Source organism: Notothenia rossii, assembly GCF_949606895.1.
Source record: "Notothenia rossii genome assembly, chromosome: 1".
In the NCBI taxonomy this organism is placed as follows: Eukaryota; Metazoa; Chordata; class Actinopteri; order Perciformes; family Nototheniidae; genus Notothenia; species Notothenia rossii.
In genome coordinates, this window is record NC_136912.1 from 32,097,564 (window position 1) to 32,119,997 (window position 22,434).

The window sequence follows — 22,434 nt, forward strand, 5'->3', positions numbered from 1 at the left end:
GTGAGACATGCAGCTGACAGAGATAGACAAGAGAGAGGAGGGAGAGATAGTGGGGGGGTAATGGAGAAAAGGAGGCAGCTTTAACATCCTCATTCTGGGCCTTTTAGCGGACTGTAACTGGGCCGGGCGGCCTGCTAAACTGGGCTTTGACTTTCTGTTAGCTGAGGATGGTCATGTGAAGAATAAAAAGCAACAAAAGAAAGTTCTCTGTGTTCCTACCTCTGAGAATCGTCTGTATATCAAAGTGCTCGATGGCTGTCACGCAGGCTGCGCTCCCTTCCTTCAGCTCCTTCTCCAGCCTCGCTCAGTCCAGCGACAATATGAAAGTAAGTATCGTCCGACTTCATCGTTTCAATCCTACACAGTGACAGAGAGAAAACAATTGATTTGGATATTCTCATGGTTTATATCATAATGTGTTTCACTGATAAAGGATTCGTTATTTCCCTTGATATTAACTGAACGCTATCATGTTTAACTGGAGACTAAGGCTGGTTCAGTGGACTTGTTGGAAGTTGTTTAAGTCATCTGCTAATGTCGTGTGAAAAAAATTATTTGTGAAAAAGTCAGAAAAGTTAATTTACTCAAGTACAAGTTTATTTTTGCGGTACTTGTACTTCTTACTATTTCACTACAAATTATGGAGACAAATATTGTATTTGTAAAAATTCAATCCACTGATATATTATATTTTACTTTGCCAAACAGCATTATAAGTACTTTTAGTTTTGGTGCTTTAGGTATATTTTGGTGCTAATGTACTTTTACTTAAGTAGCACTTTGAATTTTACTGTGGTGTTATTATACTTAAGCTAAAGATCTAAATGCTTCTTCCACTGCAGCTCATTATCTGAAAAAAGCCTGAAAAGGGAAATGTTATGTCCCGTTTCAATACATTTATTAGATTATAATTCATTTTTCAAGTCTATCGGACATTATGAGTTACTGGTGATAGTGCTGTCCATCGTGGCCGCAAACATTTCCCTCCCTAAAGTGGCTACACTGAAAGTAAGGGTGAACTTCATCCAGACGACTCATTGAATTTGTGAAGTTACAGTCTTTAAGTCCAAATTTCCCACTCTATATTTCCGATGACAGTGTTTCCCTACTGAGCCACTGTGGAGGGATTCTAACACAAAGGTAGAATTTTGCACTGAAAGTGAAAATGTAGAAGATACTTGGTGAATGAGGGATTAACACAGACTCAAGTTAGCTACAACTGATCTTTCAACAACCAGTATGAGCAAAAGAAGCAAATGCAGCACCCAGTAACTCTTTCAATGTACACATAGACATATGGGTGTGTCTATTAATTGTCATAACATAATATTTATTAAAATTATATTTCAGTTACATTGAGTTCATTTACTTGTTTTTTTAACTCCATTCCTGGTTATAACTTTTAATATTCATTCCTTTTTTAAATTATAATTCTAACCCTTGATATACCTTTTTTCTTTTATATAAATAATTAATTATGAATGTACTTCTTTTTTATTTACTAAATGCCAAAAACTGTATTCAACACATACAGATGGGTCAATTTGGTGGAAAATAGTCACATTTTGTTGAAAGGAACAGTAGTTCAACCTTACAATAAAATGTATGATTTTCAGTTTTTTGTGGTTTTAATAGGTTTTCAAACAGACATAATGTGTTCGGGTGTTCATATTTTGGCTAAATAGTTTATTTATTTGTATTTAATGAGCTGAAGGTGCTCTTCTAAGATACAGAGCAACATCAAATGTTTATTATGTCAAATGCAATTACACTGCAAACATTTTTGAACAATTAAAAGCCAAACTTGTCCCTATGATGAAAATAGTGACCTATTCTTTAAATGTAAAATCATGTGCAGGAATCTCCTTGTCACACTGGTTTCCCTGTTTCATCCTGACTTCTGCTCTCCAACATGGTCTAGATGTGGGAGTCAGAGGGCGGCTCTCTCCCTCTGGACTCTCTCAGCAGCAAATTGTCGCCCAGCGGCTCTGAACAGCTACAGGTCTCACAGCAAATAACTGAGGATGACAGCAGAGAATCCTGGGACATTGAGTTCCTGCTGTCTGAATGGAGCAGTACATCTCCCGACCTCGACCCCTCTCTGGATAACAAGGATCAGGGACCCCCACAGTCGGACCCTCACACAGAGTACCATGAGCAACCAGCCCAGGAGCATGTGCAGGTGAACACAGGCTGCCTGATGGAGCTCCTGCCCCCTGCTGAGACCTTCCCCTCCGTCCAGCCGGAGCTGTATCACCATGGTTACAACGGCGACCAATCGGGTCGGTTTCATAGTCTACCTAACGTAGATCAGTTCGGCTTCCCTCAGGGAGGCAGTGTGGAGAGGCACAGCAGAGGAAATAAGGTCTCATCCTGGGACTTTAACCCTTACTACCCCCAGCAGCACCCCTCCATGGTGCTCCTCCCCGACAGAGGGTTCATCCCACATCAAGCCGTGACCCCTGACCCACGACACTACAGCTACATGCCACACTTTAACCACAACCTCTTCTGTGACTACACCCACGGCCAGGCCTCCAGTCACCTGGCTCTCCACCAGCAGACCCTGCTGATGGGCCCCCAGCTGCCCCCTTGTGGGGAGGAGGTGAAGCGCGGTCGAAGGGCTATGGGGAAAAAGAGGCCTGCCGTCCACTGCTGCGACTACCCCAACTGCAGCAAGACCTACACCAAGAGCTCACACCTCAAGGCTCACCTGCGCACGCACACAGGTAAGCCCCATTGAAAAATATATTAGTCTTTAAGGTCACCTATTATGCTATTTTTAGGCATATATTATATGTCTCAGACATATACAAATATATAAAAAACATGTCGATTAAGTATTTTGCTGAAAAAAGAAAAAAAAAGATCACCCATTCTAGTCATGCCTCATATCTATTTCAGCCCTGTTAGAGAAGTGCTGATTCTGTGACCGTAGCTTTAAAAAAAAGAAAAGAAGTCTACCCAGATACTCAGCTAAATGCTGCCGTGATGAAACGCCATAACATGTTCTTCGTTTTTAGAGATTTGGGTACGGAGGAAAAGAGAGGGTTTTGTTTTTTAGTTCCCTTACACACCGGGGACACATATTTATGTATAAAAGACATACAAAAGTGCATTTTGCCTGATAGGAGAACTTAAATATGTGACTCAGTGATTTATCTTCGGTTGTATTGTTTACTCTTCAGGGGAAAAGCCGTACCAGTGTTCCTGGGAAGGCTGCAGCTGGAAATTTGCCCGCTCAGACGAGCTGACGCGTCACTACCGCAAGCACACGGGACAAAAACCCTACGAGTGCCTGCTGTGTCAGAGGGCCTTCTCCCGCTCCGACCACCTGGCTCTGCACATGAAGAGACACATCTGATGCTGACACACACACAGAAATAAACAGGAATAATTTTTGATATTGGTTATTCGTTCAAGTTTTTTCTATGACCCAAATCAGTACACTGATCAGCAGAATTTGGGCGTCAGCGACCTAAGAAATCAACTGAAAATGTTCAGAATATTACCTTGAAATCTGCACTTGATCATCTGGCTGGTAAACACATGCCCACATGTAGATAAGCAACATGAGGATTGAAACACAACTATTGGTAGGCTTGTTACAATTAATTTATCTTACACTTTTTTATTTGATTTTTGGCTAAAGAAATGCCATATTTTACACTATTGGATCCGTGTTTTCCTTTCATTTAACAGTTTAGGCTCAAAATGAGATTAAGTGAACTCACAGTGATAATTAAGGCATACATTATACAAAACTTTGGAGTAGATTAAGACTTTCTCAGTAAGATGTTAGGACTCAAATGTAAAAAGAGATTAGGTTGTTCTCTCATTGACTTATAAATAAAAGATACAGATATAAAATCAGTATTCTTTGTAAGAGCCAGTTAGATGAACACTGTACAGTACACTGTTGGCATGTATACAGAAAACATTAACACTAACAAAATAACGACCTACAAAAATAAATTTATATTTATTTGTGTGTACTACGGGTTATAAGACAATACACAGTTGTAGTATCTCATGGCACGCTGAACAGAGTCATGACTGCTTAATGCTTCGCTACATTTCTGCTTTTATGATATCTTAGTCTGATTTCCATTTACAGGTTTAGTTCATAGTAATCCTGCTTGTAATTCATACAAAACCAGACCATAAAACATATTTTAAACTATGTGATGACAGTAAATGGAGAGCTATGCATTTTTGTCGCCTTCCTTTATGTTTGTCTGTTTGGGGATTATTAATTTAAGAAGAACATAATATATGCTTTTGTCTCTCGCATCAAGCAGCATTTAAAACTGTAAATAACCTGCATTTTTCGCTCAGTTGTTTATTTACATCTAAAATTAAAAGCAACATATTTATTTACATAATCTTTTTTTATCAACAGCAAATATATTATTGTACAGTGTTTTCTATCCTCAAAAGAGTGCTTTAAGGTCTTTTCATTGTTGTTTTCATTTTCAAAATTGTAATAAAGACCACTAATGCTGTAAAGCTGTCTCTACATTTGACACAATTTTTTTCCTCCCCCGTAGTTGGTTATATCGATTTCTTTCATGTAAATGGTCTGCAAAGGCTTAAATCTCAAAGTTGTTTCTCTCCCCCCCCCCCCCCCCCCCCCCCTTTTTGGACATTAAAGCATGGAGAAATGTCACAGTAGAGACACTAAATACAAATATGAATCTGAAAATGTGCGTAATAGGGTCCCTTTAGGCAGCTGACTTTAACACAAGTTATATCATATGTAAGTTAAGTGTTGTAAGTGCTTTACTCTAAGATACATCTGCCCTGTATAAAGCAGAATCAAAAAGGTTTTACAGAATACATAAGAGCTTAGGCATTTCATGAGTCATCCTCACAAGTAATGTCAGAACTTGACCTGTAGGTGGCAGTCTGTGGCAGTTGTTTCAAATCTGGGTTGTGCTAGGAAAGAAAATCTTCTTATGTAACTCAGCACTCACGGAATCCTCCTGATTATGTCAGATGATGGAGTTTGTGATCACATTACAGAGCTCCTCTCTCTCTATCTCTGTCGCATACCCTTGCACAGATAGTAGACCCTGAGGGAAGACAAACTGAGAAAAGCAAACACCATGATTTACCAACATTTGTGAAGCATACTTATACATACAGACCAACAGAGCTTAACTTGCTTGTGCTACAAACAACAAAGGGGATTTTGTTTGAGTTTATTAACATCTGGCTTTGTTCAAATGAAAGATCACCCTCAACATCTCACATTAAAATGTTCCCAGTTATATCTCTCACAGGCTCCGCCCTCTACTGGACTCTATGGGTACTCTCCTCGATCCTATCATGCAAACAATCATCCACTGAGACTGAGTTTTAGATAAGCCAGCCCTTTATTAGTATATACAGTAAGTGCTTTGTTAGCAATTCTTTGTTAGTAATTCTATCGATCGAAGTGGATTCGAAAGAGATGAGTTTTCAGTCTCCCCCGGAAGATGTGCAAGCTATCTGCTGTCCTGATGTCAATGGGGAGCTCATTCCACCATTTTGGAGCAAGGATAGCAAACCCACGTGTTTTTTCTGATGGGAACTTGGGTCCCCCTCGCAGTGCGGGTGAAGCGAGCTGTTTGGCTGATGCAGAGCGGAGTGCACGTGCTGGGGTGTACTGTTTAACCATGTCCTGGATGTAGGAAGGGCCAGATCCATTCGCAGCATGGAATTTAGGAAGGTTGAAGACCAGACGAGCCGCTGCATTCTGGATGAGCTGCAGAGGTCGGATGGCACATGCAGGTAGACCAGCCAGGAGGGAGTTGCAGTAGTCTAGGCGTGAGATGACGAAAGCCTGGACCAGAACCTGCGTCCAGAACCTGAGATATTTGAGGAGATGGTGAGAAAGCAAGGCCGTAAAATCACATGCGACCCCAAATACATCCTGTATAGAGAGTTTGAGTTGCTGCCCTGGGCAAAAGTTATAGATTACCAAACTGTAGATTGAACAGGTATAAGTTTTCATTTGTTCCGCTGTCAATCAAGCTGCTGAACAGTCAGAAACAATTGTGATTATGCTGTGTTAGGAGTTGTTGGGAGGGCAATGTTTACAGTGTAGTTTGTGCAATCGAGAAGGTTAAATAGGGGAAGTGCATTATGTGTAAATAGGTATGGACACAATAGGGATATATGCAATTTGACGGACACTATGCATAGGTGCAATGGGGAAAGTGCAATATTGATTGTGTATGAATACAGTAGGGAACGTGCAATATTTGATTTATGTATAATACAATAGGGAAAAGTGCAATATTTGATTATGTATGTGCAATAGGGAAAGTGCTGTGCCTGTATGTTTCTTGTTTGTTTCTTTGCCATGTGATATGTGATCTCTGTTCTGTATCTATGACTGATTGACCTGAATGTTTTATGTTTATTTTCTCGATGCCCAAGACAAATTTCTCCTAAGGGAGACAATAAAGCTAATCTAAATCTAATTGGGTGTCGTCAGCGTAGCAGTGGTATGAAAAACCATGCGGGCTAATGACAGATCCGAGCGAGTTTGTGTACAAGGAGAAGAGGAGGGGACCAAGAACAGAGCCCTGAGGGACCCCTGTAGTTAATTGACAAGGGTCGGACTCAGACCCTCTCCAAGTTACCCTGTAGGTGCGGTCTTTGAGGTATGAGGTGAGGAGGGAAAGCGCAGAGCTTGAAACTCCAAGTTCTTGGAGAGTGCGAAGGAGGATCTGATGGTTCACCGTGTCGAATGTAGCAGACAGGTCCAGAAGGATGATGACAGAGGAGAGGGAGGCTGCTTTAGTAGTGTGCAGTTCCTCAGAGACAGCAAGGAGAGCAGTTTCTGTTGAGTGACCTGCCTTGAAACCAGACTTGTGCGGATCCAGAAGGTTGTTCTGATGGAGATAACAGGAGAGCTGTTTAAAGACAGCGCGTTCAAGTGTTTTAGACAGGAACGGGAGGAGAGAGACAGGCCTGTAGTTTATAACATCAGACGGGTTGAGAGTGGGTTTCTTTAGGAGAGGGTTTACTCTTACCTCCTCGAGACTGTTTGGAAAGTGACCAGAAGTTAGAGAAGTGTTGATGAAGTGGGTGAGAAACGGTAGAATATCAGGAGCGATAGTCTGAAGGAGGTTTGAGGGAATAGGGTCCAGAAGACAAGTGGTAGGACGGGCAGAGGTAATGAGGGTAAGAACCTCACTTGGAGAGAGAGGGGAGAAGGAGGTTAGTGTGTGGGTGAAGGGAGGGTCTGGTGATCCAGCGGTGAGTAAAGGTGAGTCAGAAAAAGAAGAGCGAATATCATCAACCTTCTTTTCAAAGTGGTTAACAAAGTCGCTCGACAGAAGGGAGGAGGGGGAAGGGGCTTTGGGGGGGTCCAAGAGGGTGGAGAAGATGGAAAATAGTTTTTGGGGATTGGAATAGGAAGATTGGATCCTATCTTGAAAGGAAGTGCTTTTTGCCCGAGAGATCGAAGCAGAGAAAGAGGAGAGGAGAGCCTGATAGGTTAGGAGGTCGTCATGGTGTTTGGATTTCCACCGTTTCCGCTCTGCTGCACAAAGGATGGTTCTATTAGCACGCAGTGCGTCATTTAGCCAGGGATGAGGAGGGGACTGACGAGCCTGCCGAGATGTGAGAGGACAGAGAGAGTCCAGAGAGGATGAGAGAGTAGAGAGGAGAGTTTGTGCAGCAGAGTTTGGAGGCAGGAGTTGGAACGAGTCAGAGGAAGGGAGGGCTGAGAGAAACGATGAGGCAAGGGTAGAGGTAGAGATGGGGTCGTTACTAAAAAAATGTAATATATTACATATTACTTTAAAAAAAGTAATATATTACACTACTTCGTTACTCTCTACATAAAGTAACTCGTTACTTTACTTACTTACGAGCACGTACGAACCAGCAGGCGGCGGTAGTGTGTATTCGTCATTCAAAACAGGCAACAACCGGAAGACAGAGAAGAAGAACAGACTACGTGATATAAACAAACAACAAATAGCGTGTACGTTAGCTTCACCTTAGCATGTGTTCTTTGCAGGTGTTTGTTGAGGTTTGACTTGGTGTTTACAGCAGTGGATAACAGCTTCTGGCCTGGACATATGGTCACATACAGTATGTCCATATGTCCTGTTCGTCACATTCCTGTCTATTATTCGGACGAACTCAAAAATAATGGGCATACCTCCACCCCTCGAAAGTTATCGCTGACTCAGCCATGTTTATGCAGCACTGCTCGTGGAGATGTGGATGCGCAAGTCGCGCAGATTAGTACATATAAACCTGCGGCGAAAACCCCTCTTGTCTGTCAGTGTGATTATGACTGATTTTAGTAAGTAACGAAGTAACGCGTGTCGGGGCAATGTTCGTAACTGTAGTGTGATTACTGAATTATAAAAGTAGCGCGTTACACTACTCCGTTACCGACAAAAGTAATATTAACGCGTTACACCCAACTCTGGGTAGAGGGGGAGAGGGAACGAAGGTTGCAGCGGACAGGTGCAGAGTTAGAAGAGATTAGTTTGTTATGTTTTTGAAAGGGGTAGAGAGAATGAAATGAAGAAGTGATCGGCACAACAACCTCCTAGAGCTACGGGCAGTAGTGTTGGTCCTCCAGCATTTCAAACCCTTAATTCAAGGGAGACATGTAATGGTCAGGAGCGACAACAGCACCACAGTGTCTTATATCAACAGGCAGGGAGGAGTCCGCTCCGCCGCTTTGTTGACCACAGCGGATAAATTGTGGTTATGGGCTTCAGAGGTGGTTTTATCTCTGAGAGCCCCCCACATTCCGGGTCTGGAGAACAGGTGGGGGACCTCATGTCGAGGGGTGGACCCCTGCCAGGCGAGTGGGCGTTTCACCCGTAGGTGGTGAAGCGGAGGTGGTGAAGCGGAGGTGGTGAAGCGGAGCTGGGCCCGGTTCGGGACAGCAGAGGTGGATCTGTTCGCCAGCCAGCGCAACAGCCACTGCGCTCTGTGGTTCTCCATGGCTCTGAGCGACGACCCGCCCTTGGGGGTGGACGCGTTAGCACACGGCCATGGCCAAAGAAGCTGCATTACGCCTTTCCACCGTTGTGTCTCATTCTCCCACTATTGGGGATAGTGAGGCGAGAACGTCTGTCAATCATCCTAGTAGCCCCGGATCGCGTGGGGGCGCTGTGGTACTCAGAGATGACACAGATGAAGGTGGGCCAGCCCTGGGCGCTCCCCCAAGTCTGGGGGGCAATCTCTCAGGAGGCACGTGCAATCGTTACCCACTCTGGGCCAACCTCACCAGGCTTGGCTCCTGAGAGGGACAGGCTAAGGCAGGGTGGCTTATCTGATAGTGTTATTCAGTCTATCCAGGCAGCTAGAGCTGGATCCACCACAGCCTGTTACAGGCCAAAGTGGCTAGGATTCCAGTGATGGTGTGAGGAGCGGACAATAGAGCCCCTATCTTGTGAATTGGGATCTATTTTGTAGCGCTTATAGTTATTGGTGGACAGGGGGCTTGCTCATTCCACAGTGAAAGTGTATGCAGCAGCCATCTCATCCTGCCATGAGGGATTTGGCGGCAGGTCAGCCTTTTCTCAGCCACTAATGTTGCGGGTTTTTGCGGGGGGTCAGGAGGCTGCACCCAGTAGTGCCACCTCCGCTCCACGGTGGGACCTGCCGCTGGGGCTCGAGGCTCTGGTCACAGAACCATTTGAGCCTCTGGAGCTCTCCTCCCTGAAAACACTGTCGTGGAAGACAGCATTGCTACTTGCCTTAACGTCAGCCAAAAGAGTGTCTGAGTTAACCGCTCTATTGGTGCACCCGAGTTGTTTGATGATCCGGGGTGAACAGAGTGGGGCGACACTCAGACCGAACCCCTTCTTTGTGCCCAAGAGCCTAAGGAGTGCGTTCAGGTCGAGGGCTATTCAATTGGGGGGGGGGGTGGGTTTAATCTTCGCCCCCCATAGTGGGGCGAGGGAGGCTAAATTACACCTCCTCAGCCCGGTGCGTGCGCTAGCATGTTATGTGGGGCGCACGGCTACCCTGAGACACACGGAACAGCTGTTTGTGTGCTTCGGGGGTGGCATAAGTGGAAAAGCTCTGTCCAAGGCTGGACTCTGCGAGTGCATCGCACATGCCTACGGACAGGCGGGGAGAGCCTTCCCCACGGGGGTCTGTGCACACTCTACACGAGTACCCATAGAGTCCAGTAGAGGGCGGAGCCTGTGAGAGATATAACGAGGGGTTACGTATGGTAACCCTTGTTATATAAACACAGAGGGAGCCCTCTACTCTGGGGCCCTATCTGTCCTATGCTGCTTGCTGAAGAGAAGTAAAGGATGACAGTAACGGCCCGTCCACACAGCGGCGTGCGTTGAAGCTTGCCGGCGGGCGTGTCTGAAACTCGACCAACAACCAATCACATTAATCTCCCGCCCCTGACACACAAGCAGCGGTTTGATTGGCTAGAGCTTGTACTGGCATATGATTCGATTGGCTGACGCTTCTGCCAAGGCTTCAAAGTTGAACATTGCTCAACTTTTGCAGCGAACCACGCCAGCAAAGCTCCGCTTCGCTTCCCACAATGCAGTTCGGAGAAAACTGATGTCACCCCATTCAAAGTGAATGGTGAAGCTTTCAACGCACACCGCTGTGTGCACGGGCCGTAAGGAAGCGAGGCCTCCTTTTATGCGGTGGGATGCGTGCGCATTCAGGTAGGCCCGCCCAGGGTCCGGCTACGTCTAGAAAGTCTCAGTGGATGAATGCTTGCATGATAGGATCGAGGGGAGTACCCAGTAGAGGGCTCCGCCTGTGTTTATATAACAAGCGTTACCATACGTAATCCCTTGTTTTGGTATAACACTATTAAAATACAATCAAACAGGTAAATAACACCTACAAAAGGAAGCTGTTTTATGGGGTTCAGAGTTACCTTTTGTGTACATCAGAGTTTCCAGGTAAACAAGAACAAGGGGAATCTGTTTGTAATATATTGGCTTTAAAGGGGCCCTCCACTGATTTCACCTGACCATGTTACCCATTATGAAGAGAGCTGTTCAGCCTCTTAAATCAGTTATAACATCTCCATTAAATTGCTGTTATCAGATGTTATCACTACCATTATAATGCCTCCGACAGGGCGAACTGTATCTACCCGTACGTTGCAAATTGGTCACAGTTTTAAACATGTGGTTTGGTTATGTGTGGAAACAAAACTACTTTGTAAGGTTAAGGGAAATACTGTGGTTTGGTTTCAAGAAAGTATGTTTGTAACGGGAATAAAGTTATATATATAAGTAAGGGGTAAACTGAAGAGACATAGGAGGAGAGCAGGGTCCAGATTTATGGAGGAAATTAGATATAAGTCGCGTCTCCCCCCTCTCATCATGGGCAACGTAAGATCATGGCTAATAATGGATGACATAACGTTGTTAGCTAGGAGTTGGACCGAATATCTTGACTGTAGTTTAATGTGCTTTACAAAGATGTGGCTGCACCAGGACATATCTGATGACATTTCCATCAATGGCTTCCGGACTGTTTAGGCAATGCTTCTAATAAAGATTCCATTAAGAACTTTTCCTCCGATGGCCTCAGGACCTTTTTGGCCAAAAGGTATTGCATTGAGAGCTTCACCATGTCTTCTCCATGAGTCTTTAGAGGGTCACTGTGCTAATGAGGACTCCTGTCTTGTTTCTGTGTCTAAGAAATTACGACCCACATACTCTACAGTGGTCTCCTGTGTTTTTAGCCCATCTTTCCACCAATAATTTGTGCCTTCATGGACTGCATTGACTGTGTTTTTTATATCAGTATCTATACTACGGCATCAGACTTCCTCCTTGTCATAATTACAACAGCCAGAGGTTGCCGCCTAACCATTTTTGATTTCGCTTATCAATACATGATAATGGCCCAATAAGCCAATACAGGAGGTAGATTTTAATAGGTTAGGGATGGTTTTGACGCTCCATCTGTAACATGAGTTTATTGTAGCGCAGCGTTCTAAGGGTAATTGATTCTGAGATTTAGGGTTTGAATGAGGACACTCTGTTCTGCTCTGTAGTGCCCTGAAAAGAACAAACAAAGTCTCGCACAAATCCCCCTTTGTACTTCCACTTTCTAATTCATCATTCCCTGTTTCCGTAATGTTATACTTCGAGTGAGGGTATTCGGCACGCACTATTCATTAGGGGAAATATTCAAGCCTTTGATAAACAAGCACTGAAGCATGAACAAAACATGAAGTATTACATATTTTTAACTTTTCCTATTTCGTCTAAGCAGCTAAACAGATTAAAGTTGGAAAATGGCAAAGGCAGTACAAACGTGCAGATTTCTTCTCTGTAAACCCCCACTGCAAGCGAAGAGTATTAATAAATATGGATCATCAAACCCAGTTAATATGATAGTTTTCCATGAAAGAAAGCATCATATTCTCTACTTCCGTACCAACCGCTTATCAAGATGCTGAGGGAAGGTTTACTGGGGACAGATTTACTGTAATTAAATTCCCTCTATCTCTTCTTTTTCCTCTGTGGAGATATGGAGAAAATTCAATTTTTGTATCTGACTTTTGACGACAGTCTGTCCGCATTATAGGGAAAACACATTAAACTCTTAAAACGAAGTTGTATTATTGCATATTAGCCATTTGACATCAAGACTCGACCTTAAAACTGCAGCTTTTATGGATTTTAATAACAAAAACTAATCAAGTCATTTGAAACCATTGGACTCTCTTCAAGCATTGTATTGTTTTCTTTCCTGCACAGACACGCTGTAAAACTCAGAGAAGGGTGACACTGTGTGAACCCAGCAGAACAGTGTTACTGAAAAGAAGCGGAGACATATTTCAGTCACATAGAAACCCACATTCAGATACCATTTGTGGATCATTATAAGCCCCTGCGACCTCAGGACAGCACTATCACTGCCATCCATCAAACTGAGGAAATGGGTTAGATTTTCTAAATGCCGATAAATATTTATCTATTTATCTGCATAAAAAATATCCGTTCTGCTAATTAATTGTAACTTTGTACAGCTGTGTGTAGTTCATTACTGTACTGTGTGTTTTCAATTACGCAACCTCCCAAAATGTGAATCTTGGCCTGATGTCCTAAAGCAGGATGAGGATTAAAGCAGTGAAAGCCGCTGCAGAGCTGAGGCTGCCGAGATGAGGCTGCCGAGCTGAGGCTGCCGAGATGAGGCTGCAGAGAGGCTCCGTGATTCCAACTGGATCGAGGAATGGAGGGAGGAAGGGAGGGAGAGAGGGGGGGGGGGGGGGGGGGGGGGGGGGCTAGTCCCCTGAGTTGAACTTGAGAGTACACAAAGACAGAGTCAAACGAGGCCAGTGTCTGCTGTTTGCTCAGGGGACTTTCTGCCTTTGTTTTAAGCTGCACTACACATTAATGAACATCCACACACATTTATACTTATGTTCTGACAAGTTTTTGACATAATACATTCACTAGCTCCTGGCCTTAAAATTAGATTTATTATTGCAATTGAAAGACAGACTTAGTAGAGACAATTAAAGAATAGTCTAAATCAGAGCTAAAAAGGCTGAGATATCTTGACTTTTACGTGAAGTCAATCAAAAACACCATAACTGATACAGCTCAGAGGATAGTGCCTTTTTGTTAGAACCCTTTTAACCAAGTCTTGACCAGGAGACTTTCTGAAGACAAAGCAAATCTGAAATTGTTCATGCAGAGATAGAAGAATGAAAACCCACCCACATCGTTCTGCTGTGAACATATGCTGCCATTTCATGTAATCTATATGAGAGTAATGAGGTTATAAAGTAGCATCACATAATATTCATGTAAAGCAATAAAGAATGAGCAATGATTTATTTTCTGCAAGAACACAATGTACCAGGAAAGGACCTCTGCAATAAAAGCTGCAACTAGTGTCTCATGTCTATTTGTTTTAAAAGGGCATTATAAGAAGAATTTAAATCTTACACTAAATTCACTGTTTCTCACCATACCCAATTATGTTTATCATTGAAGTCATTACAAACATGTTGAATTCATTTTCTTTCTTATAAATATTTGCAAAGCTGATTTATCGAACATTTCTGCATTTCTTGCCATTGATTATTAAAACTATTTAAAGCATTATTTCACTATGTTGGTTTGGATGTGCACTTACTGCTCCACATCACTATGCAGTTAAAAAGTCAAAAAGGTTTGGTATTGTTCTTCTTCTTTTGCTTTTTATTTAGAAATGTGTGTGGATGTCAAATCAATGTTTATGGTACAGTATGTTATATGTAGTAAATTGTAGCAATAGATTCCTCAGTACGTGCTTTATTGACCTCAGAAAGCTGAGTTCACAGCTGCAAAATCTGTTGTTCATCCTGCATCTAGTGTTGTCATATGAGGTGATAGTGACATAAATGAATGCGAGAAAGAATTACGTCTTTTTCAGCTCAGATTCCTCTGGGTATCCTGGGGACCCACATGCTCTTGATGCCACTCAGAAACAGAACTTCCTTGTTCCCTTGCTTAAATTGCAAACTGGCTTCCAATGGGGAAAATGTCATCCCAAATATGAGTACAAAGGATGTTGTGCTTTCTGCCCAAGTTGTTATACGTTGCATAATATTGCAGTTGCATTATCCATGAAAGATAATACAGAATGTCCATTGTCCAGTGAAGTAGTTTGCTAACTGTTACAGCATCGATCTTCTGAAAAGCACATGGGGTTAGGATTAGAGTCATGGAGGGTAGGGGTGATGTTAAGTCAATTCAGAGTCTCTGAGTATAAGCAAAATGTTCCAGGAACATTTGTGTCTGTTCACCACTTTGGCCAGGACTGAAAAAGCTCAAAAATTCAATGGATTGTCATGAAATGTCATACCTACTTTCATGGTTTGAAATTCACTGGCTCTTCTCTGGATAACTTGTACTAACTTAACTGACTTGATATAGTGGTATACTTTGGTTCACGACCAAATACCTGCAACAGTGAAACTCCCATGAGCCTCAGTTTGTGCACCGACTAATATGAAAATGTTAGCTTTTTGACAAGCTAAGCAGAGCTAATGAACATGTCAAACATTATACCTTTAAAACTTAAGCCTGTTAGCATTTTTATTGTGATCATGTTAGCATGCTGATGTTAGCATTAAGCTCAAAGCACAACTTCACAGAAGCGCTAATCTTTGAGATGAGATTCCTGGAAAAACATCTCCCATGTAGAATCAGAAAATGCATCAAAAAGTTGAGACACAGATGAAATCATCTCAGCAAAGAAGTAATTTTGTGTTTGTTAAAGTAAACTAGATTAAGTCAAAAATGACTTGTTAAGACAGATTCTTTTTTCCAGTGTAACCCTGTGATTCAGGCAGCTGCTAGCATTTCTTGGAAAGGCAGGAACTGAAATCAAAATGTTTAATTTAATATAATTAGTTGGCAGATCATTCAGCTGAACCTTGGGACAGTGGTACAGTTTTTGATTCACAGAATTTCCCCCACAACGCGCTCTCTGCCTCTGTGCACACAAAGCCGTGCATCAACGTGTTCAAACGGATCTGTTACGGTCATACAAACAGGTCAATAGTGACATTGTTTTTGCTAAAGAGACGATCTGCATAAATTAAAGAATGGGAAGTTAACTGCTGTCTTGTTTTGTTTTGGTGAGCTTGACTATGGGACAGGGAAATCAGCGTTTCCATGTGAAGGGAGGAAGTATCACTAGCTCGCTCATGGAACAATGTTCCTTTTTTCTGTGCAACCTCACCCCAACTGAACTTCCAACACCGAGCAGTCCTCAAATGCTCTCGCTCTCTCTGTGTATTGCATAACTGCTCTCTTTCCATTCACACTATCCACTGGCATTCAAATGACTCAATCTCTCTTAAAGGCACTTTACGTTCTTCGTCTACAAAACATGGTCATAAAATTCATAGATTAACTCACAGGTGCAGCAACACGGAGATGACCTTCTGTTGTTCTTACACCGTGAGGTCATCATTCTCTGAAAAAGAAGAGGCGTTTGATATTACACATCCTTCTTTGGAGCTGGTTTGTCTCCTAACTGTATGTTGGGGTTGAATATGTGTTTGGAGAGAAACAAAAAGTACATGTTCACATTTTTCCTTGTAGCCAGGTTACCCTTGACTCCTCGTTATTGGTGCTCACCTGCAAAGAGCAAATGAGGACAACTCCAGCCACCATGACTTCTGTCCACACAGGCCTTTTATAAACTGCATTACCTAATCTACTTTATAGTATTAAAATCACAATAAAAAATGTTTTTTTTAGCCCGGTATTTATTCTAAGTGGAAGACTGTCAATGATAATCTTAGACACCCAGTGAATAGTAAAAACAGAAACTTGGTTATTTCTTCATGAGTTACTTGTTCAATTAAGCAAAATGTATTACTTAGTATAATACGTATGAAACCCTTGCATAATTTCTTCTCTCACCATTTTTACGTTTTTAATTAATTTGCAATCTATTCATTTTGACCCTGACATTTTGTAATTTTGATGTTTTATGTTCATTAATATACTTTATTTGCTTTCATGTATGTGTATCTATGTTACATTTGAAGTAACTGAAATGTTAACTGACTCTAAATAAAGTAAAAATAATAATTTAAATGTCTTAATTACAAAATACGAATAAAACAAGTTCTACATTGTGTTTCGAGCATATTATGAAATGTTATTATTATTATTATTATTATTATTACATTAGCATTTAATGTTAGCTCTAACCTTTATGAGGTTAGCAGAGCTTCACATGACTGTCAACTCTTTATGATGTTTGTATTCCCTGTTCGTATTTCAGTTACCCCTTTAGCCACAAATGCATTATAGCTAGTCAAGAACGACCTACTTGTGACATTAATTAATATAAATAGAGAGAGCAACAGCTAAATAAACGTGCCATAAAATCAGTAATCTGTTGTTTTCACTGAAAATAAGATGTGTTGTGTCTGAGGCGGTACTTTCTGACAGATACAATTTTTACTATGGCAGCAAAGGCGCCGGGAAAGTAAACTAACTGTCGGTAACTTCATGAAATGTAAGTTACGTTACAAGTATGTAAGGCGTACGGTATGGCTAACTGTTTGTTATATAAATATCCTCCTCTATTTAGTCCTTTGACTGTCAGTGGCATGGCTGCATTGACTTCATAAATCACTATTCAAACAACCTGTCAGGACTGGTGGCTGTCCGGTTTGTTGTTGTTTGTTCTTCATGTCTCGGCTGGTTTCACTCAGCGGTCTTCCTGTTAGGAGGGGATGAGGGGAGGGGGGGAGGAGGAGGTGGGGTCAGTCGGGGTGAGGATCCGACGATCCGACCCCATCTGAACCGATGAGTGGGAGAAGAAACCGCACAGAGCTTTTTAAGGAGGAGGAACATCCAGAGACCTGTGCTGTTCCACTCAATCGGACTGAGGAGATTCATCAAAGGGTTCATTCAGCAGCTGTTTGGTTTGTAAGTAAGATTTCCTTACTTATCCTGAGATGGATCTAGTTAATCGTTTTTAAGAAAGTTTCTGCATCATTTGTTTACTTTATCATCTCATCGGGTGAAATAGCTTAGGAATGTATATGGGATTTATTACAAAAGTAAACAACGGAGCGCTGATCAGTGATCTATTGAGGTTTTAATTTTAAAAAATCGACTGTGATAATAGGAACTGTAATATATTGTTAAGGTAACTGGGTAGAAAATAAGTTTGAATAATAAATGAAAAATACTCAATCCTACATCATACTCTAAGGGAAATTAACTAGTTAAATGAATAATCACAGACAAGTCTGTCACATTTGTCCATCACGTGTTCTATTCTTTCTCAATACGAACTGTTTGTATCTAACATTTGATCTATAAAATATACTTATTACATTTCACTGATTTATTGTGGATTGAGTGACAAACAACAATAATTTTAAAATAAGACAATTATTATGAAATTGTATTTATGTAGTTTTATTCCACTGTAATGCTTGTTGTTATTATTTATTGGATATAAGTTATATTTATAGTTATTTTTTATTATATTCAAGTCTTATCCAAAACAACATGTAACAGTACGATAAGTTTTGCAACATTGTAAACAAACGGTCACCCCTCTATATGTTTGTGTATTTGTACACCACCAGATGGTGCCATTACAGCACATTTTACAACCTCAGTAAGATCCTCACATACCTCCCCGCTCCTTCAGGTGTGAAATCAGTGTTGGAACATGACGGGTCACACTGTGGGAAGTGTTGCTCACGAGCTGTCAGCGCCCTCGCCGCTGGCTGTAAAGGGGCCAGAGTCAAGGCCTCGAGGAAGGGCTGCATCCTTCACAGATGAGGCTGTTTCCATCCTCACCTCCAGGGGAGGCCAGCTGGCCCGAACCCTCCTGGGTCACACATTTCCCTTCAATCACAAAGAGAGCCTTGCCAAGACAGAAGCTAGAGAAGGCAGTAGCTGCGATGAAGACATCGCCAACGTTGCACGCCGCAAACGGGAGTTCATCCCTGACGATAGGAAAGATGACGGCTATTGGGACAAGAGGAAAAAAAACAACGAGGCAGCCAAACGGTCCAGAGAGAAGCGGCAAACCAATGACATGGTGCTGGAGAGGCGAGTGCTGGGCCTGCTGGAGGAGAACGCCCATCTGAGGGCCGAGGTGTTGGCTCTGAAGTTTCGCTTTGGCCTGGTCAAGGACCCGTCTGAGGTCTCAATTCTACCATTGTCTGCACCACTCTGTGCTCACCCAACACCCGGTACCACAAACCGCTACCAGTCTCACACAGATGGATCCTCATACCCCAACCACACCCACCACGTCCATTCTCAGCCTCCACATCAGGGTCCCATCTATGAACCAAGGGGGGCCGGGCCTTTGTCACGTCAAAGTGTATCCGAGGAGTCGGGTGTATCCACCTTATGTAGCTCAAACATGGCCTGCCCTGTATTTTTTGATGAATCTCCAAATGAGTATATTGGGCCTTCTCCGAGGGAGGTGGTGAAGGAGCAGCAAGGCTACGACTCCCACACCTGTCTCCTTGAGGTCAACGAGAGTCAGTATGTAAACAGACAAGACTCACCCGAGGGTTTGAGGAGCCTCCCGCACAAGCTCCGCTTCAAAGGGCCCTCTTGTTGCAGCGAAGGATCGGAGATATCTCCATCTTCAGCTACCAGGCACAATGGACCCCCTGTAGCCACAGTGTGGCCAAACATCCAGGTGAGGAACCAGCAGCAGGCAGGACTGGAGGGTCGGATAGAGAGTCAGGCCCCTTGGCCCAGGGAGGAGGCCTATGGTGGTCTTGGGGAGCAGTATCAGGGTCCGTCCTCTCGCCATTATAACGCCTCCTCCCTTCAGAGCTCCGGGCACACCAAGCATTCAACAGAGGACGTCAGTCTCAGGTCTCAGATCAGCTGTTTGTCTCAGGAAGTGGCTCAGCTCAAGATGCTTTTCTCTCAGCAGCTGCTCTCCAAGATCGCTTAAAAGACTAAAGTTAGCAGACCGATTTCACACTACATCTTCACAAACCATCGATCTTACCCTTACTGACACCTGTTTCACTGGAAAAGCTTCTTTTAGGAAAGTGTTTGTTCTGTGATTGTCGGCAAATCACTATCAGAAAGAACACCAACATATTAGTTTTTTAATAATGTATTATGTCTAATGAATGCAAATCTAAAAGAGATGTCAGTGTGATATATCTACGGAAGCCTGGAGAGGCAAAGGCATTTTGTAAGTATGATCTAAATACGTTTTTACAAGGTGACATTAAATTAAATGATGAAACATATCCTGGAAAAAAAATGTATTAGATCATAACAATTTAATGTCCCACTTTTCTCTCAGGGCTTCCAGAATAACCACATGTCTCTTAATCATGATAATTCCTCAGATTTGAATAACGCTATTTATTTCTGGTTTCAAACTGGTCTATCAGAAACACTGGACATTAACTTGTATACAACATATAGTACACCGTTAAAATGTACAACACTTCACCATATTCACTTAACTCAGAGGTATAAAAGCCATTTCTGTCTACAGTGGGACAATGTGTAGTTCATAGGTTTTTAACACAGATATCATTATGATATGCTGTCCTGAAGAAAAGAAAAAGAGAGTAAAGCTTTTCTGTTTCTGTGATATAAATATTGCTTACTGTATCTGATTTCTATAAACGAAATGAACCTGGAAATAAAAGTTTATTTTAGGTAAATCTGTTGTGATCGATTTTTTTCTTGTGTATTTAACATTACAATTCACCTGAAATTAGTTTAGCTGTGATAGAGTTTACACTGTCTTTGAGATTGAAATCTTTTTGAATAACTTAGATGCTGTTTTTGTTTGAGAGGCCATACATACAGTATTCATCAAGAGTTACATCTGTAAATATGCACTAAAGTTATGTTTTCAGTTAGTTTAGATTGCACAGGCAAGGATAAGCTGGGGTAAAAGTAGAAAGCTGACCAAGCTAGGGCCGAGAGAGAGCTCTGAGTCACTGAGAGGAGAGGTGCACTGCGCAAGAATATGTATATGTCACACATTTCCTTTTGTGCTGGAATGATTTATAACCCTCTTTAATGAATGCTTTAAAACTGGACAAACCACCTTTTCGTCAGCACCCCCTAACTGAATGAAGGTTACTGATATATGCAGAGGGGGTGAGTTGGGTGTCGGACAGTGCCAGGGAGAGGGGAGTGGTGTAGGGATGCAGAAAGAGATGTGAGACTCTGCATGAGTCATCACTCACGTCAGCAGTACGAAAGCTATTTTTAGCATCAAGGCAGCTGCAGTGGAGACTGATTGGACCTCATGTACTGTAGGGGAAGGATACAGTTTCAGAATCCAACACCTGGATGGAGCATACATTTGCAGATAGACATCAGGTGCTGTGAAATAGATTATGTAAGCAATGGCCAGAAATGCCACAAAATATACGCACAATTACTCATTTTTGGCAAAGAATATGATTAACCTTGACCCAAATGCCATTATTCTTTAAAGGTACATTCTTCAGTTTTCAGTCTTTTTTTATCAACACCAGGTGGCGACAGGTGTCTATCATCATTGATCATTCACTCACTCACTCATTCAAAGTGTTACTACAGAGGTCATCTCCTCCATTGTGCTTACTGCTGTTGCAACACACTCTGCACATACAGACAAAAGCTATGGATGTCATTTTAGATTGGAAGTGAAGCATTACCACTTTTAAATGACCTTTGTCTTTACTAAAAATAAATAAAAATAAATGCCAAGAACAAGGAAGGAGCTTGAAAATGGCATGACGATTATTACATATTATAATATGTAATGCCACCATGTGAGGTTAAACAGGTAACACCGCTGCAGCAGAGACCCCGGATGACGACAACAACAACAGGAGATACACATGAGATCTTTTGTCTGCAATCAATCTTCATCCAGCCCCCCCCCCCCCCATGCCACGAGCCTAATAGGCAGAAGCGAGAGCATTCTGGTTGCTAGGCAGGCACCACCAAACCACAGTTGCCAAGGGAAGGCCTGAATGCAGAGGCAGCTGAAGAGATGGAGCAGTGCGTTGGGGGTTGGTGGCGAAAACAGAGCACTGGTGGGGGAAGGAGCTAGACAAGTTCAAGGCCACTGTTTCCCCCAACATGGTCTAATGGTGGTGGTGGTGGTGGTGGGTGAGGTGAATGAGTGCATGTGTTTTTTTAGTCAAGGTAGGGGGAAGGGATGTGTGTGAGAAAGTGGGTTGGAAGTGGATGTGTCAGTCTGATACCAAAACAGGGCTGACGCAACTGCTTATGAAATGTAGTGGTGAAGAGAACAATGGGTTTTATGGGATAATAGAAAAGCACATAAGCAGATAAACCAAAAGATACTAAACATAAACAAATTGACTGTAAGAGTATAAACAAAAAAACAATGGTATAATTCAGGTTTTATTAGAGATTATCCATGTTTTATTAGGTGTTTTATATGAATTGTAATGGCCATGAATAGTGACAATGATTTGGTGTATCCCTTCAATTTAACAGATATGTTTAAAAGAATATGTAGTTAATCTTTTACAAAAAAAGGGCACACAAAGGACAAAAAATAGAAATAATTGACATTAAAAACACACACAAAAGGGAGTGGGTTCAAGCTTCTTTGCATTGATGCAGTTTCAGTGTGGGATCTATAGTTTTAATGTGTGTTTTAATTAGGTTTTTCAAAAAACAAAATTATATTCAAATGAGCTTAGATAGAATCCAGTATTTATTGTTGTTACTGAATGTACGTTATTATTAGCAAAAAATACCAGATCATGGCCACATTTCTATTGTTTACAATAAAGACCATATTAATCAAACAAAGGGTTAAACTCTGTTCGACAGTGCAAATACATTAAAATGTTGTGATCTGAACCGATACACGATCGATCTGAGGCAACAATATTTCCTCAGTGCATCCAATATTCAACATGCTTTATAATCTAGCAGTGTAATACGTGGGTTGGTGAGG

At 42.1% G+C, this 22,434-nt stretch overlaps 3 protein-coding genes across 10 annotated transcripts in view; 2 read left to right on the top strand and 1 right to left on the bottom strand.

Moving 5' to 3' along the window:
- Positions 1-17,227, bottom strand: part of cUnh22orf23 (chromosome Un C22orf23 homolog) — a 24,052-nt gene extending 6,825 nt beyond the window's left edge. For 3 of the 6 annotated variants that reach the window (XM_079663798.1, XM_079663794.1, XM_079663793.1), the window contains exons 1-3: positions 17,134-17,227; positions 15,888-15,945; positions 220-357 (exon numbers count right to left, since the gene is read on the bottom strand). The gene's annotated coding sequence lies outside the window, so the exon portion shown is untranslated. Of the gene's footprint in view, positions 1-219; positions 1,958-15,887; positions 15,946-16,109; positions 16,139-17,133 lie in introns of those variants that run through there. The other 3 variants (XM_079663796.1, XM_079663797.1, XM_079663795.1) reach the window with 3 other exon arrangements.
- On the top strand, positions 2-3,402 carry klf1 (Kruppel like factor 1 (erythroid)). Of its 2 annotated transcripts, none has more exons than XM_079663756.1 (3): positions 2-326; positions 1,859-2,729; positions 3,189-3,402. In XM_079663756.1, exons 2-3 carry the CDS (start codon positions 1,922-1,924, stop codon positions 3,362-3,364), a joined length of 984 nt encoding a protein of 327 aa, XP_079519882.1. In that variant the 5' UTR covers positions 2-326; positions 1,859-1,921; the 3' UTR covers positions 3,365-3,402. The 2 variants fall into 2 exon arrangements, with proteins under 2 accessions (XP_079519882.1, XP_079519881.1); XM_079663755.1 differs by having other exon boundaries at positions 1,922-2,729.
- Positions 17,228-17,265: 38 nt separating the features above from the next.
- Positions 17,266-20,161, top strand: LOC307028580 (uncharacterized protein). 2 transcript variants are annotated; one of them, XM_079663738.1, is made up of 2 exons: positions 17,266-17,417; positions 18,154-20,161. In XM_079663738.1, the coding sequence occupies exon 2, from the start codon at positions 18,175-18,177 to the stop codon at positions 19,426-19,428; it is 1,254 nt and encodes a 417-aa protein (XP_079519864.1). In that variant the 5' UTR covers positions 17,266-17,417; positions 18,154-18,174; the 3' UTR covers positions 19,429-20,161. The 2 variants fall into 2 exon arrangements, with proteins under 2 accessions (XP_079519864.1, XP_079519865.1); XM_079663739.1 differs by having other exon boundaries at positions 17,280-17,417; positions 18,089-20,161.
- Positions 20,162-22,434: the final 2,273 nt, after the last annotated feature.

Bases quoted from the DNA above. Each gene is read 5' to 3' on its own strand.
- klf1 (XM_079663755.1), top strand. From the start codon at position 252: ATGGCTGTCACGCAGGCTGCGCTCCCTTCCTTCAGCTCCTTCTCCAGC. The intron at 327-1,921 runs GTAAGTATCGTC...AACATGGTCTAG, and splicing joins AGTCCAGCGACAATATGAAA to ATGTGGGAGTCAGAGGGCGG. The intron at 2,730-3,188 runs GTAAGCCCCATT...TTTACTCTTCAG, and splicing joins TCACCTGCGCACGCACACAG to GGGAAAAGCCGTACCAGTGT.
- LOC307028580 (XM_079663738.1), top strand. From the start codon at position 18,175: ATGACGGGTCACACTGTGGGAAGTGTTGCTCACGAGCTGTCAGCGCCC.